Source organism: Oryzias melastigma, unplaced genomic scaffold, assembly GCF_002922805.2.
Source record: "Oryzias melastigma strain HK-1 unplaced genomic scaffold, ASM292280v2 sc00368, whole genome shotgun sequence".
In the NCBI taxonomy this organism is placed as follows: Eukaryota; Metazoa; Chordata; class Actinopteri; order Beloniformes; family Adrianichthyidae; genus Oryzias; species Oryzias melastigma.
In genome coordinates, this window is record NW_023416966.1 from 2,331 (window position 1) to 18,640 (window position 16,310).

The window sequence follows — 16,310 nt, forward strand, 5'->3', positions numbered from 1 at the left end:
CGCTTGCGTGAATAACGACCCGACGGAACCTCGCCTTACTCTGGGCTAACATTTGGAGATTTCCTTCGATGTCACCAACTCTGGCTCCCGGGTAACATCTAACTGTAGCTCCCTTGAGCTTCACATGTCTAACCTCAGAGGAGCCGATGACCAGGGTTTTCGGTTCAGTTGGTGCGTTACTGAGGGGAGAAAACCTGTTACATACAGGGAGCTCCGTTTGTTCTACGTGCTTCCATTAAGCTCTGTGCTTCTTCCCCGTAATGAAATGAGCATCTGTGCTTGAGTGTGTTCATGTTTCTGTGTGTGTCTGCAGCATGGCGAACAGTGGCAGAAGGACGACTGCACCACCTGTGTGTGTGAAAGGGGCAAGTCAAAATGCCACACAACCACCTGCCCCCAAATAAATTGTGACAAGGTGAGTCTCTCATTCAGATCAACGCCATTGACTGTAAATAGCAAATCCAGGCTTCGAGGTCCGGCCTCCAGCTGGTTTTCCAGAAATCATGCCCTATCTGCTGCTGATTACCTGGATCAGGGGGGGTTGGCTGATAAGGAGCTTCAACAGCAGGTTGGTTGGAAAACATGTGGAAAACACCGGCTCTCGAGGATTGACTTTGGGTACCCTTGCCATATAGAGAACCATACTGAGTGACCCCTCCCCCCCGTCATTCCAAACAGGAAATACCTGCTGGCTCCAAGAGGCCAAAATCCCATAGACTTCTATAGAGAAACAGACATCTATGACTCAATCATGCTATTGATCAGAATAACCATTCTTGCACTGACACACTCTTATTACTATTATTTTCATATTTTTTTCTGAAGTGCAAGTCATTCAAGTTCTAAACTGACCAATCAGACGCCTCAGTAAAACCATCAGTAAAACCATGTGGTTTTGTGTCGACCATTTCAAATGTTTAATGGACGGATTCTCCTGAGCCTGCTTTCAGTGGAAGGGGCATGACCTTCCAACAAGCTCACTCCTGATTGGCAAGAGTAGTTGCCATGAAAATGTTGACTAGACCCATCACTGCTTCCCAATGTCATCTGGTTCCAACATGGCGGCGTCCATTCCACTGAAAAATTGCCAATGAATTGACTTCATTTTACTGGAACCACAAGTTATTCATTTTCTATGGATGACATCACACTCGCTCGGTCCAGTTCTCTGATACAGTCAATGGTCAACATGCGTGCTCCTAGACATTCAGGTTTGTTTTTGATTGATCACTGTACCGAGGTGAGGTGGAAGCAGAAGAAAACCAGAAACGGTCTCCATTAGAAGGATTTAGGACTTTGAACTCGCGGACATTCATTTAGCCATGGAGGGCTTTTCATTAACAGGATCTCTTTAAAACCTGACCTCCACCTAACCCTGCTATGACATGAAACCATCATCCAGGGCGTGTTTACACACCTTCAGCCCCCAGAGAGTCTCAGAAAATTGGGCTGTAAACAAGCATTTCCTCGCACAGCTTCCCTCCAGAAATCAGAAGAAGAGGAAAACCAACACATTTAAAACAGCCATCGCTTTTGGCCTCTTCACAGGTTTGTTTAATGCATGAAACTGTTAAATGTTGTTTTCAGGTTTAAAGAACATGTGAAGTTCTGGGTTCTGTTGTCATTTAAAGTTTTGCTTTATTGCTGCTGATTGTACTATAGTTGTAAACCTTTCAAAGTTGTTTGCAATGTTATTGGCCATCACTGCTGGAAAAAGCAGCAGAACATGTTCTGCTGTTGTTTCCAGAACTTGTCAGAATAATGCTTTATGTTAGAATGTGCTCCTTATCAGTGTGGTGGGGGCTTAGACCCCTGCACAGTGAACATTACTTTTGGTCTAATGGTTGTGTCCCAGAGTATCAGGATGAGAAAGATGCAAGACTAGACAAGATAAGATCTAGACTTATTTTAATAACAAAAACTAGAACTCAGAAATGGAACTCAAACAAATTAAGCTAAAGTGCAGGCGGCTGTGCACCACTCTATGGAGAGCTGCAGGGGAGGGGTGGAGCCTTCCAGAAAAGGCCACAGCCAACCTACACAGAAGACGCAAGAACACAGCTTGCTCTCCAGTATTCCTGTGCTCACAGCATTTCTAAGCCTGAGTTTGTTTTGTGGTTTAATGACAACACACTGTAGATGTGGAGGAAAAAAGACAAAACACATCACAACCTGGTCTGGAAGTCTGTACATTAGTGCTGCCACGATTAATTGACTAATCAACGACTAATCGACGATTAAAATAGTCGACAACTAATTTAATAGTCCATTAGTCGTTACTTGTTGTTATGTGGAGTCAAAGTGTAGTAAAGTTGAAAATTATAATGGCATTCTGCTAGCTTTTTATACTATTTTTGGCATTTATTAAGGTTTTTTAGGCTATTTTGAAGTTTAGCTAATATTTCAGCTACATGGTATTTGTCTGAGCTCATTTAGTCTTTTTTCACATGTTTTAAGGCTAATTTGACATTTGAATAATATTCTAGCTGGCTATCAGCTTCAGTTTTTTAGTCATAATTTTCAGCATCTTCAGCGGCCAAATTCAGCTTACAGCATTCACACTAGCATTATCGCTGCTAATGCTATGTATCTAGATTTTAGTTAGTTTAAAGCTAATGATGGTTAAGATGTGTGTTTTACATCCACTTTGTGCGTGACCTGATTAGTCGACTAATTGGAAAAAATAATCGGTGATCAGTCGACTATTAAAATAATCATTTGTGGCAGCACTACTTTACAGCAGAGATTTACCAATTAGTGCTTTCAAGCAAATACATTTTAATGCAATTAATTAATCGTGACTTGTAATTAATTTATCTAATCCATTCATCTTCTTCCGCTCATCTGGACCGGGTCGCGGTGGCAGCAGTCTAAAGTCTAAAACAAGTCTGACTTTCTGATGGCTATGAGAACAAAGCTCCTGCTCCGCTTGTACAGAGACCAGACAGCCCTCAGTAAGGCTCCCCAGACCCTATACTCCCAGAGCACCCTCCGCAGGACACCAAGAGGGGAGCGGTTGACAAATCCACAAAACATACATGGACAAACCCTCCAGCACCCTGGAGAGGGTGTAGAGCTGGTCCACTGTTGTTCTTGGATCTGAGGTTCAACTATCGGACGGACTCTCCTCTCCAGTACCCTGGCATAGACTTTCCCAGGCTGAGTTTGATTCCCCGGTAGTTGGAACACACCCTTTGGTCCCCCTTCTTGAAAAGGGGAACCACCACCCCAGTCTGCCAGTCCAGTGGTACGGTTCCTGTCTGCCAGGCAATGCTGCAGAGACGTGTCAACCAAGACACTCCCACAGCATCCAGAGACTTTAGGTACTCGGGGTGAACCTCATCCACCCCCGGAGCCTTGCCACCGAGGAGCTCTTTGACTACCTCAGTGACCTCAGCTTGGGTAATGGACAGTTCCACCCCAATGTCCTCAGCCTCTGCTTCCTCAACGGAAGGCGTGTCAGCAGGGTTGAGGAGATCCTCAAAGTATTCCTTCCACCGCCCGACAATGTCCCCAGTTGAAGTAGGCAGATCCCCACCTGCACTGAAAACAGTGCATTAACTGCTTTCCCCTCCTGAGGCGCCGGATGGTTTGCCAGAATCTCTTCAAGGCCAACTGACAGTCCTGCTCCATCCTCTAAAACCTGCTCTCTCAGTACCAGTCCCTCCCATATCCATGAAAACGAGCAGGTCCTCACAGGTTTACATCACAGAGTGAGAACTGCCCCTTTCAGGAAGAGTCTGCGCTGCCAGCCCCGCCCCCAGGCTAACGCAAACACTTTCTCTCTGGAGCTAACTGTAATCAGCTAAACTAAACTTTCATTTTAAATACACATTAGTATTACAGTATTACCATTATTTCTTTCTCTTTCTATGCACCACAGTATTTTTAGGCTCCTTGTAATTTTTTTTTTGGCTGGTCTCATCTGTTTGCAGTCTTCACTGAATGGAAAAGCCAAACCCTTTCTAAAGGTCACCATCTGTCTTTCCAGGGTCAGACCAACGTGAGGCGTGTAGGTCAGTGCTGTGAGCAGTGTGTAGCTGCCAAGGGAAGCTGCCTGTACCAGGATGCAGTCCGTTACCATGGAGACATGTGGAACATCACAGATTGCGAGTTCTGCATGTGTGACCAGGGGAAGGTCCTCTGTCGGACAGCTGAATGTGGACGGGTTGAATGCCCCCAGGTAATCCAATAAAGCAAGGTCATTAGGAACACAGATTTTGATGTTGAGTGTAAACATTTATTATCTACACAACTTCTTTGCAAAAGCGGTTATAAGTGGTGGGTCATGTTGTGTTTGAACATGCTCTGGACTCTTAGTGGCATTTTCAGAATAAGGAGTTCTGCTCCTTCAGTTTGTGCTCCCATCCTACTGTTATGATGATGAGCTCTCTGACCACAACACTGATGTCCTGTCATTCCTATTGTCCTGTTGCTGATTAGCTTCAGACAACATGAACTGGCTTCAAGTAGTCATCTGTTGAACTCGATCTAACCTAAAATCTTGTGGTGTCGTCCAGTGATTGTGTGACAGCAGCTCTTTTGTGACCTAATTTCAACGGTTTTCTTCATTTCATTAAAACAATTTGTGAATTTACACCCTGATTTTAAGCTCCTTTATCTTTAGCATGGCAACGTTAAGGTGAATTCACACCAAACGTGATTCACCCGGCAGAGGCGGCCAGCTCCAATGTTAATCAATGGTTCAGCCATGCTCTGAGGTGAATTGAAACCCTGCGGCGTGATTTGAGCGACTGGCGTGGTGTGAAGGTCTGCCAGCAGCTTGATTTGAGTGGCGAGGCCAAGATGTGAATACCTGAAGTTTTATAGGTCGCTGTGTCGCATCTGCCAATCAGGAACTCAACTTTGGGCATGTGATGTTTTCAGTGACTCTATCAGTGGGTAGAATATTAATACAAAGTGAGAGTTTTTATCCAGAACTTTCATATTTTTCCTATACCCGTTTGAGCCGCAGGTTCTCAGAGCTCACCCAGGTACTTTGGGGTGAAGGTGGGATACACTCTGGACAAATTGGCGGCTTTCACTCCCGTGGCGGAGCTCACTCGCTCGATATGCTGGCAGAGAGAGAGAGAGATGCTGCAGTTTGGAGGTTTGGGCCTCACCAAGACATTTAAGAAAAAGGAAAAAGTTCTCTAATTTTATTTTTCCCCTTGGATTAATACAAAAAGAGAACCTTCAAGCTCATCCACAGAGACACAGAAACACAGTGGAAGCGGCTGTCATACAGACACAGCCTCCTGTAGCGGGAAAATCTTTAATAATAATCATAATCCAAACACGGAGACATGATTACTGATGTTTTTGTAGAATTCTTAACCTCATTCCTCAACATCATCTGTGTCATCCTTCATTAAGTGAGATATCCACAGACAGAGCTGGTAGCTCCTCCCACATGCGGCCGCTGCATCAGGAACACATTTTTTGAGAGGCGTCGAGCAGCGAATTGAGGAGCGTGGCACACAAATTTGTTGCACGAATCATGTTCAGCGTGACTGCACTATTAAAGCATTGCACAAATGAAAGGTAACTTCTTCTCATGCTGAAGGCTACAAACTGCCAGTGTCACTTTTTCAACATCAAAGATGTCTGCACCCAGAAATCCCATTTCCTGGCTTTTAAACAGACTACTAAAGTTAATGGAAGATGACATTGTTATTTTGTTCACATGAACCTATATTTGCTGCAGTTTCAAGTCACTGGCTGGTGGGGGGGCATGGGACCATTCATAGCTGACTGCTACATCATGGATCATAATTAGGTTAATATGCTGAAAATTGACATTGAAGATGAAACTAATGATGTGTAACAAAGCTCTGGCTTTGAATCTACTATTTTCAGCAGAAATAATGACATGAACCCCACAGCTTTTCCCAACAGCATCCTGTCATAACCCAGTAACACTGGACCGCTGTATCATTTGTAGAAAACATTTGTGAATGTTCAAATATCTACTAAATCTGCTGCTCCAGGCTGGTTGCTATGTCAACTCAATTCAATTATTTTTTTTTTAAGTTTTTTTTTATCAAATGTATTCATGCTCCTTTATTATCCCTCCTTCAGAGTAAAGCTGATTGCCATTTACTTTAAGTTGCAAAACTGGCATGAGTCTATATCTGAAATCAACAAGATGACTCTTCTGCATGTGTGTGTGCGTGAAGGTGTGTGTTTGTTTACCTGTGAGTGTTTGTGTTGTGTCTGTCTACTAACATGCGTTAGTCAGCAGACAGAAGAAAGTGACTGAAAAAAGGCAAAAAATCGCTTTAGTAATAATAGTAATGATGTTACTTTTGGGATAAAATATTTTATTTACTTTTATTTTGGCATGAGACTTTTTAAAAGAATGAGAATTGAAACTAGAACTGCAGTTCTTTTAAAGAAATTGGCTCAGGCTGTTGAAAGCATGCTTGATCATTCTGCAGCTGTTCTGTTCAAAGATTTCTATCACAATTTACAGGAATTATGTTGATCGTGTTAACGGTTGAAAAGTTACCGTATGTTAAACAATTAGTGTTTTAGTGTCACGCCTCAGGTGTTAAAGGGTTAAACCAGTGCCATCTGTTGACCAATAGTGATTTGGTTGTTTAGCTCATTCAGCAGCTCACTGGGAACCATTATATTAATGTGCTGAAGTTGGGCTGATCTGTTAAACAGTTGTAGGGCTGGAACAGGAACCAATCCAGAACATTCAAAGGATTCATTAACAAAAGAACCGCTATTCAGAACAATTCTCCAAAGCATACTAGGAAGTACTGAAGACACTCCCATGGTGAGAAAAGAAATGACCCAGCCTTAACCAATGCACCAATGAGATCATTCCTGGAGAGTCCAGGAAGGCAGAGCATCCCAGAGAAGTCACAGCAAGCCTGCAAACATCAACACAAAAATACACCAAAAGACCCTGCAGTTTAATACAAATATGCCACACAAAAATAATCAGAATTCTTTTTGAGGTGCAGATGTTTTGGAACGATGATTTAAAAAAACCCTCAAACAGGTCACACTGGGATCTAACACTGAGAGATGCAAGCCACAACCTGATGCGAACAGAACCTTCTCAGTAACTCTGACCAACATGACTGAATGTTGAAGAACAATCCCACCAAACTCCTCAGAGAACGTCTGGCAACCTCACTGCAGCAGGTTAGGCTTCTGGTGGAAACATTCCAGTTTCAGTACTGATTTGAAAACGCTTCAAACAGGATCTGTACCACAAATCGGATAGGGAAACACCAACCTAATCCTGCAAATGAAACTGGATTATAACCACACAAGACGAGTGCTTGTTGAATTCTAACTGCTCTCAAACCTTCACAGGAACTGGAGCTTGTTCACCTGCCGGGAAAGTGCTGCCCTGAGTGCTCACAGCGGAAAGCTCACTGCGTGCACAGAGGGAAATCCTACAAGGTACCTTCAATACTTTGAGCTGATTTTTCTGCAAAGTTTAGCAGGAAATCCAAACTGTGTGGGAGATGCAAAGACTTGTATAAACTAGCAATTCAGAGAGGTGAGAGCGGCAGTCACGTGTGGAGGAGGCTGCTCTGTAAACAGCCACAGCTGCTAATATTAAGCTTTACAGAAAAACAAACGTGGAGGATTAGCACTCCAGTGGATTCATTATGGCATTTGGGGCAGAGATGAATAAATCATACAGCTGGGTTAGTCTGGAAAACAATCCTTTTTTTTGACCCCATGGCCTAAATCTTGTAAAGTTTCTCAAACCTCTTCCTGCAGAGTTTCATAGTTTGGCGTTTTTAAAAATCTTTTAGGCCTCTATGACTTCATTTTTGCTCTTCCAGTTTAATGTTGGTTTCTGACAAAAATATTTCACCAGCAAAAAGGAAGAGATTAGCAGTGCATTCTCATCAAATAGTTATGATTTCAGATGAATTTCTGTGATTGCATCAGATTCTGTTTCCAGACATTTCAGCGCAGCAGTTTGCTTAAGTTTCACAGAAAACAAAACAAATGTGTTAGCAAAAAAACCTACGTTGTATTTCTGTTGTGTTTCTATTTGGGTTCATATAATTTTTTACTAACTAATTTGAGTGGAATGAGTTTGTCTTCTGATGATAAAACATGGATCCAGCTGATGGCGGGAAACATCCAAGACCAGCAGATTAATGTGAAATGCATTTTGTGAAGAGTTGTAGTCACTCACGTCTCAATGTGCACAAGGATTGTTGGGACCCACCCCACAATGTTTGTCTCTGCTGGTGCATATTGACATGCAGGCTGTACTAAAGGAAGTGAGAAACTACACTTTTGATGCTGCCTGAAGCGGCTTTCTTCTCGAGGAAACGGCTTCAGAAATACTAACAGATTCAGGAGATCCTTCTCTTCTGCTTTCAGAGACAAACAGGCAGAACCTTTCAGAAAAAAAACATGAAGAACAGGAATTGTGAACTATTTTGTTTTTAAAAATAATTGTAGGTTTTCATTATTTGCTGGCTCTCTATGCAATGAGAAAAGTTGAAATGCTAAAGACTAAATTATTTTCTGAACACTGAACAGATTTTTGAAATGTAGGGAAAACTTGATCAGTGACAAAGTTTTTTGTAAAATTCAATTTTTGATGTTTTTTATCCACAACAGGGTTTCATAAACCATTTAACACCTGAGCTCCAGTGTTTATGTTCTTTGATTTACTGTAAGTTTTTAATTTTGAACACGATCAACATCACTCCAGTAGATTGTGAAGGAGAAAAATGCCTCATAATGCTTTTCTCCCTCAGAATCTACTGGAGTTATGGTGTTAACGGTTGAAAAGTTACAGTATGTTAAAGATTTTGTGTTAAAGTGTTACCGAAGACGCCTCAGGTTTTAAATGGTTAATGAATGACTTGAGTGGATTTTTGTGTTTCTGTGGTTCTTTGTCAGCCAGGCTTTTTTCAAACTCCTTTGTTCTGTCATTGTGACCTTGAAGTGAACTTGAGCCTCAGCCTTCAGGCCTCTTTAAGAACAGGCTCTCCTCTTTCAGGACTCGGCTCGTTGGACTGACGGCGGCTGTCGGGACTGCGAGTGCAGAGATGCCCAGGTGACTTGTTATCTGAGAACCTGTCCCACGTGCCCTCCAGGCACCTTAGCCACCATCAAGGAAGGCCAGTGCTGCCCCGACTGTCAGCCAGGTACGTTCGCTTTCCATCCTGTTCCCTGACTGGAGTTTTTGTGGGAAAGTTCTGCCTGATGCTGTCAGAGTTCCCCATTGTGGCTTTGGGCCATGCCAGACTTCAGTGTTTTTCCCTGCTTAGCTTGGATGACTACATCTGTTTATGCTCTCTTTATTTGTCCTGGATGTCTAGGTTTCTTGATGCAAAACGGACCTTTAAAAACTTTTCTCTTTAGCTCCGTAAAATTCCCATCGACAAGGAATGATATTCTGCTGTCAGCCTAGGCTTTACCTGGAGACCATACCTGATGACCTCTCTAACTAATCGATGGCAGTAGCAAAAAGGCTTTCAGAACACTCATGGACTCAGTCAGAAACTCTGCTGTTTCATTGGAATATAGAAGTGACTTACAATAGTAAACATGCTGAGGCTATTATGACACTGTGCTACGAATGCAGCAAACTGAGACACTTTAGAAAACACAGTGGTGAAAATGGTGTGTACTTATACAGCACTTTACCACCTTCTTAGAGGGCCCAAAGCGCTGTACAGTGACATTCACACACTCATGGTGGCGCCGCTGCCAAACACTGGAGCCAACCTTTAACCACCAGGAGCAATGTGGGGTTCAGAGTCTTGCCCAAGGACACTTCGACACATGGGGGGAATTGAAGCTATGATTTTCAGACCAGAGGTCACCTGGTGAGGAGGTCACCTGCTCTATGACTGCGCAAATGATGGTCAAAGCTTTGTAACCTGGTCTGTTAATGCATTAAGTTTATCACTTGACTTTTGTGAGCATTTTATCTATTATTGAATTGCTCAGTGTAAATCAGGAAGATGTTCTCCCTCCAAATCAGACGGGACAACTTTTCCTCTCAACTTTATCAGGGATCCATGCATCCCTTTCCCAGAAATATTCTAAGTAGTTTGTAAAGTTTCTATGAAAACATGGGAGAAATTCTTTGTTTCGAGTTGAGCTTGGCAGCCCCTGAGCAGCTCTCGATGAGCCTCAGGACACAGGCTGGTTGGTTCTCCTGTAAAGGGCTTCAGAAAACTACTGGAAATCCCTACCAGTTACAATCAGACCTCTTTGCTGATGGAAACTGAAAAAAAAGACAAAACATGACATTTGCTTCATCCAGCAGTTACAAACCCTGTTGAATCTGGTTTCAGAAGCAGACAGCAGTGAGTGGCTTCTGCAAATTGAAACTGTTTGCAGCTTTTATTTGTGGTTCAGAAGCTCCTGGGCTGCACAGGTTTTTAGTCCTGTGACTGTAAAAACAGTTACATCAAACTGCGGTCAAAGATGTTCTGTTTGATTTGAGCTGTGTTGCTCTTGTTCTGAGAGCAACATCACGAAATAGGAATGAAAATACCAAGCATGAGTTGAGGAGGTAATCTTTAGCACAGACATCCTTATTGCAGGACAGGAGAGGACAATTCTAACTTGGTCAGAAATTGAAGGGTGTTTAAAATATTATCTTTACAGGTTTCTAATTTTCAGTATCCGCTGCTTTGTGGTTCTTGCTGGAGTTTCCACAGTTTTGGATCAACAAAGGATTTAAGTGTTCCCAAGTAGCTGAAGTGAGTTATTCTGCTGCAGCATCAGCCTTGCTTCTGTGAAGACCTGATTCCTTCCCTAAAACTTCTCAATACAGGTGCTGCTATCGCTCCATGAAGGCAGAAGCTCCTCATCATCAGCTGAGAGTACGATCAGTAATCCTAAAGTCACTTCAAAGTTGGTTTACACATCAAAGGTTCTGTTGAACAGGTTTTAAATGTTCTAACAGAGCTACATTTCATCCCAAGAAGTCACATGATCATACTGTACATGGTGGCGTTATGTGAGCACTGAGTGTTTGGTGTTTCAAACTTTGCCTTTTTGATGTCATTGTGTATAGACATAATGGCAAACTAACATACAACGTAAGAAATAATGAAAACTAGACAATACCAGGTATAGTACTCTGAGATTTGCTAAATACCATATTCTCTGGACTATAAGTTGCTCCGGTATAAAAGTTGCACTTTTAAGAGAAAAGTCCAACATTTATGGACAAATTCAACAAACCCAATGTTACGTTGCATTTGACACCAAACTAGAATTATGTGTCAAACTTGAGTGTGCTGCCTGTCTTGACATGCATTAAATTTAGTGCTCAATGTTTGTCCAAAAATGTGTTCCTAAACTAGACGCTCCCATTGCGTGTGGAGAAGCTATCTTTTAGCCTCGTCGCTACCTGATGGAGGATTTGACTTTATTTCTTGTTATACCATGGTCTGGGTGAATACTCGATTCTGATTGGCTGCTGGGTGTGCATTAAAAAGTGATAATGCACAGTAATAACGCACACCTAAAGAAGAAGTTCCGGTCACACAGACCAAACGTTCGATATCACTGCGCAGGCTTCTTCAAAACACATTTTTCCTTCATTATCTGGACAAAACAAGGAATAATGGATGAACTTTCTCTCTGAACTGATGCTTTATTTAACTTATTGTAGCGACCAGCATTTATATTCCTCTCCTTTTGTAAGATAAATTAATATTGACAAATTGGTTATTCTCCTTCTAATAAAACACCACTCGACATGAAAGGTGTAGTCTTCTGTTTCACCACAAGAGGGAGTTTCTGCTTTTAGAGCAGCTCAGAAGAACGAACCTACCGTGAAATGAAACAGACAGAAGCTGATTGTGTTCTGTTTATTTTCTAGCTGCTTACTGAAGGATTAACGTCAGAAAAAGAAGAAAAATATCCTAATTTGTCCGGGTCTTTCTTTCAAAACAGCGACACTTTACCGCTGCAGCTGAGGTCTGTAACGGCTTCCGGCTTCATGCCGTGTTCCATGTCACCGTGACAAAAACCGCATCACGGATCAAATAGTCCGCTTTTTGTGAAAAAATGAGCTAAACCAAAGAAATAACAAGAATAAAGTACTAAATATTGATTGAATGGTTATTTATTTTGTAAATGACCATGGAGGCCTAAACCGTCCTCCGCTTCGCGTCGGACGGTTTAGGCCTCCGCATTGTGCGTTAATTTCTCATAACGCATACTTCGTCTGGTATTATCCCTTACTTAATACACGGAAGATATGGACGATATTGAGAGGTTAAGTTATTTATTTTGAAGAGCTCTAAAGCATCTATAATCATGTCTCCATGTCTGGGTTTTTTAGTCTTTTTCCTTTTCTTATGTGGCGATGGTTATCTTCTAGCCTGCAGGAGCTCCATCTGAATGACTGCTTTCAGCTGCTCTTCTGTCTGTTTATAACTCCGTTTGATGGCTTGCTGTCCCGCATTAGTCCAAAGTAACTTCTTCTTCTGTGTTTCTGTCAGCAGACAGCAACAAATACTGACACGCAAACCTACAGCGCCCTCTAGTTGTTGTTAGGGGAAACAACCGCTAAAAGGCAACTGGTTGTAAGTGGGGAAAATAACAAATATATGAACCTATTGATGTCTTAAAAAATCACAAATAAGTCGCTCCTGAGTATAAGTCACACCCCTCGGCCAATGTATTAAAAAAACTGTGACTTATTGTTGGGAAAATACAGTAGATAAATAGAGTTAGCCATAACAGGAAGTAAACACGCGGTCTTATTTTAAACAGGAAATACATCACACAGCTCCATGCATAGAGAGTTTGAGAGTTCAGGACCTCTATTTCAGCTGCTGTTTTTAAGGGGACATAGTCTCTGCATTAGAAATTCACTTCTGCGTGGTGGGCGGGACTGTTGGTGCGGAATAAGCCTGCGCTGACGCCCCACAGACATTTGAGAGACATCAGGTCAAACCAAAGGGTTAATGCTTTCAAAAACTTCTGGGATTTCTTTTCTGTTTGTGAGATGAGATAACTCGTAGAAAAATAAGGTTTTAGGCAGACCTAACCATGAACTCTACCTCTGGACCCGGTGCTATGGTGCAGAAGGAGGGCGGTCGACCTTTGACTGAAAGGTTGATGGTTCGGTTCCCGCTCTGCCCCCCCATGTGTCGAAGTGTCCTTGAACAAGACTCTGAACCCCACGTTGCTCCTGGTGGTCGTAGGTTGCTGTCAGTGTTTGGCAGTGGAGCAGCCATCAGTGTGTGAATGTGTGTTTATGGCTAAATGGCACTGTGACTGTACAGCAGTTTGGCCCTCTAAAAAGGTAGTAAAGCGCTGTATAAGTAAATGTTCTCCATTGACATGCACTTTAAACATATGTTGGAACCTGCCAATTTAAGCCAAAGAAAGAAGAACAAGAATGACACTTTGACTTCACAGCAGAAGATAATGGATAAAAGTGGCATGTACGATGGTCAGAAAAAAAAAAAAAGATTCAGGGCAAAGAGAGATGACATACGTGTTTACCTTAACATGAGTGAAAACAGAGATGCAGCACTGCAGTGCAGCCTCATTCATTCATTCATCTTCCAGACCGCTTCTTCCCTTTCGGGGTCGCGGGGGTGCCAGAGCCTATCCCGACTACTGAAGGGCGAAGGCGGGGTACACCCTGGACAGGTCGCCAGTCTGTCACAGGGCCTCAATCACACACCCATTCACTCACACATTCACACCTAGGGGCAATTTAGAGTCACCAATTAACCTATGAAGCATGTTTTTGGACGGTGGGAGGAAGCCGGAGTCCCCGGTGAAAACCCACGCATACACGGGGAGAACATGCAAACTCCACACAGAAAGGTCCCAGCCGGGATTCGAACCAGGGCCTTCTCGCTGTGAGGCAAGAGCGCTAACTACTGCGCCACCGTGCAGCCCGCAGTGCAGCCTGTCAAAAAGAATGAATAAAGCATCTTAGGGACATTCAAGCACCTTCAATCTGACATGCTGCTTTGTCGTACTTTGAAAAACTTGGCCTTCGTACTTCCTTTTTTGAAGCGCTGCTTTGGTTTGGCAAAGAATAAGAAACATGTGGTGCCTATCCTTAATCATGCAGATCTGCCTCTGTAAAATTACCACAAATACATTTTTTAAAAGAAGACTGCGTCTGCCATGTTTTTTTTTCAGTTCAGTGCCATAAGGACTGCCTGTCATGTTTGGAAACTCCGGATAACTGTGAGAGCTGCAGGGACCCTACAGCCTACCTGCATCTCGGCCGCTGTCTTTCCATCTGCCCAGCTGGCTTCTATGCTGAAGGACAAGTCTGTGAAGGTACAAACGCTGCTTCAGGTATTCTTGTTTTTTTTTGTGGAAAAGGATCAAACTCTTACACGAAATTAAAGGGGAAAAAAATTACAATATATATATATATATATATAAATATGTACATATATGTACGTATACAGATGTGGACAAAAGTGTTGGTACCCCTCAGTTAAAGAAGGACAAACCCACAATTCTCTCTGAAATCACTTGAAACTTACAAAAGTAACAATAAATAAAACACCTGTGATGTCAAGTAAAGGACACACCTGAGTTAATCATGTCACTCTGGTCAAATAGTTTTCAATCTTTTATTGAGGTACCATCATTTTTGTCCAGGCCTGTTTCATTAGTTTGTTTTTTTAAATAATTATGTTAATCAACAATTCAAACGTGATGGCTGATTTTGATTGTTTAATTTCCAAAAAAAAATATTTATTGTTACTTTCTAAGTTTCAAGTGATTTCAGTGAGAATTGTGGGTTTGTCCTTCTTTAACTGAGGGGTACCAACACTTTTGTCCACCACTGTATATACGTATTTTAATATTGCATGCATAGTGGACTGGCTGCGTGTTCATCAACCGCACTGACCCCTCCAGGGAAATATTCGCATCTCCTTTGGATTTAAGAGTTTCACATAAGTCAGTCTGTCGTGGTGAGTAGACAGATCCCAGAGCAGAGTCAGATGTGATGAATAGCCGTGATGGTTTATTAGCCTCACAATGAAAAGACAAAGGGAAGAACACTGGTAGTGTAGGCAGGGAGCTAGGCCAACGAAAGCTTTGCTTGGGACCAGCAAGGGGCCAAACTGAAAGTAAATAACTTGGCAGGATGGAAGAGCCAGGGAGAGGCTTTTACAGTTGCAGAAATTAAAGATGGGAAGCAGGTGTGCAGAGTCACCAGGTAAAAAAGGCAACGCCTCCTGCCCCACGCCACCCTGTTGAACAGGGGTCTCAAACTTGTTTTATCTGGGGGCCGCTAGAGGGAGAGTCTGGCTGAGGCTGGGCTGCATCAGGATTTCCACAAGAAAATGCAGAAATGTGAAGATTTTACTTGTTGACATTAAAGGACCCTGCTGTGAACCAAAGGGCACTAAAGTAGAAATTGTGCTACTAAGTGTTAAACAGACCTAATAAAGACTTCAAGAATAGAATTCTGATTAGAAAAGATCCCTAAACCTCTATTGTTTCTGATAGGTTGTAATGCTGGAGATCAGGAAATGAAATGCGATTCTCGTTGGTGAAATCATTTCTCTGGAGCCTCACTGGCAGCTAAACAGATTTTTTGGTTTGCAAACATGAAAACAACGGTGTCAGAAATTAACCACACTTTGTAAAAATTAGGGATGATCATTACTATAGTTGTGATCATTACTATGGTTGTAATAATTACCAAGGTTGTGATCAATACTATAGTGTGTAGCGTACAAGGGGGGTGAATATGAAGTATTCAATCCCAAAGTTGGTTGAAAAATATAAATTTTATTAAACTGAAATTTAATAAAATTATCCTCGGGGCATCACCTTCGTAATGAAGGAAAATATTACTCATCAATGATTAGCCGCTACTTCTAATCAATAAAGTAATCAATTAATCAGTCTCTCAATTTTAATGCGAGTGTCTTACCACAAAGAAGACAAATAATGATATCTGAACAACGACGTCCTTTTGAATATTTATTGAATAACATGAGGTTAAACAAGCAGAAATAATGGACTTAAAAGCATGGAAAGCAATCAACATATGTGGAACATAGAATATAGCTTTAACTAATAACTAGAAATAGGTAAATGAGAAGAAAAGACATGAAATATTGAGGTGAGGAATGCTAAATGTGTGGATGCATTAAGTGTGTGTTGTGCATAAAGAGGGTGGTGTTACTGATCTGAAAATAAGCTATTCTTAAAAGGAGGAATTTAAAACGGGGCAAAGATGTTACTCTTGCAAAAATAGTTAATCTTTGTTCTAACCACCAGCAGTTGACTGTCTGAGCGAAGTTCGACTTCTCACCAAGCGGTCTGGAGATCTGGGTCTGCTC

At 42.1% G+C, this 16,310-nt stretch overlaps 1 protein-coding gene across 1 annotated transcript in view; it reads left to right on the forward strand.

The window, feature by feature from the left end:
• Nucleotides 1-313: 313 nt before the first annotated feature.
• The window catches only part of LOC112139781 (extracellular matrix protein FRAS1), a gene marked incomplete at both ends in the record, with an annotated part of 70,565 nt that continues 54,568 nt past the window's right edge, over nucleotides 314-16,310 (forward strand). The window contains 5 exon segments of the mRNA XM_024262611.1: nucleotides 314-415; nucleotides 3,992-4,183; nucleotides 7,336-7,425; nucleotides 8,999-9,146; nucleotides 14,137-14,280. Of these exon segments, the coding sequence (XP_024118379.1) occupies nucleotides 314-415; nucleotides 3,992-4,183; nucleotides 7,336-7,425; nucleotides 8,999-9,146; nucleotides 14,137-14,280 (676 nt within the window).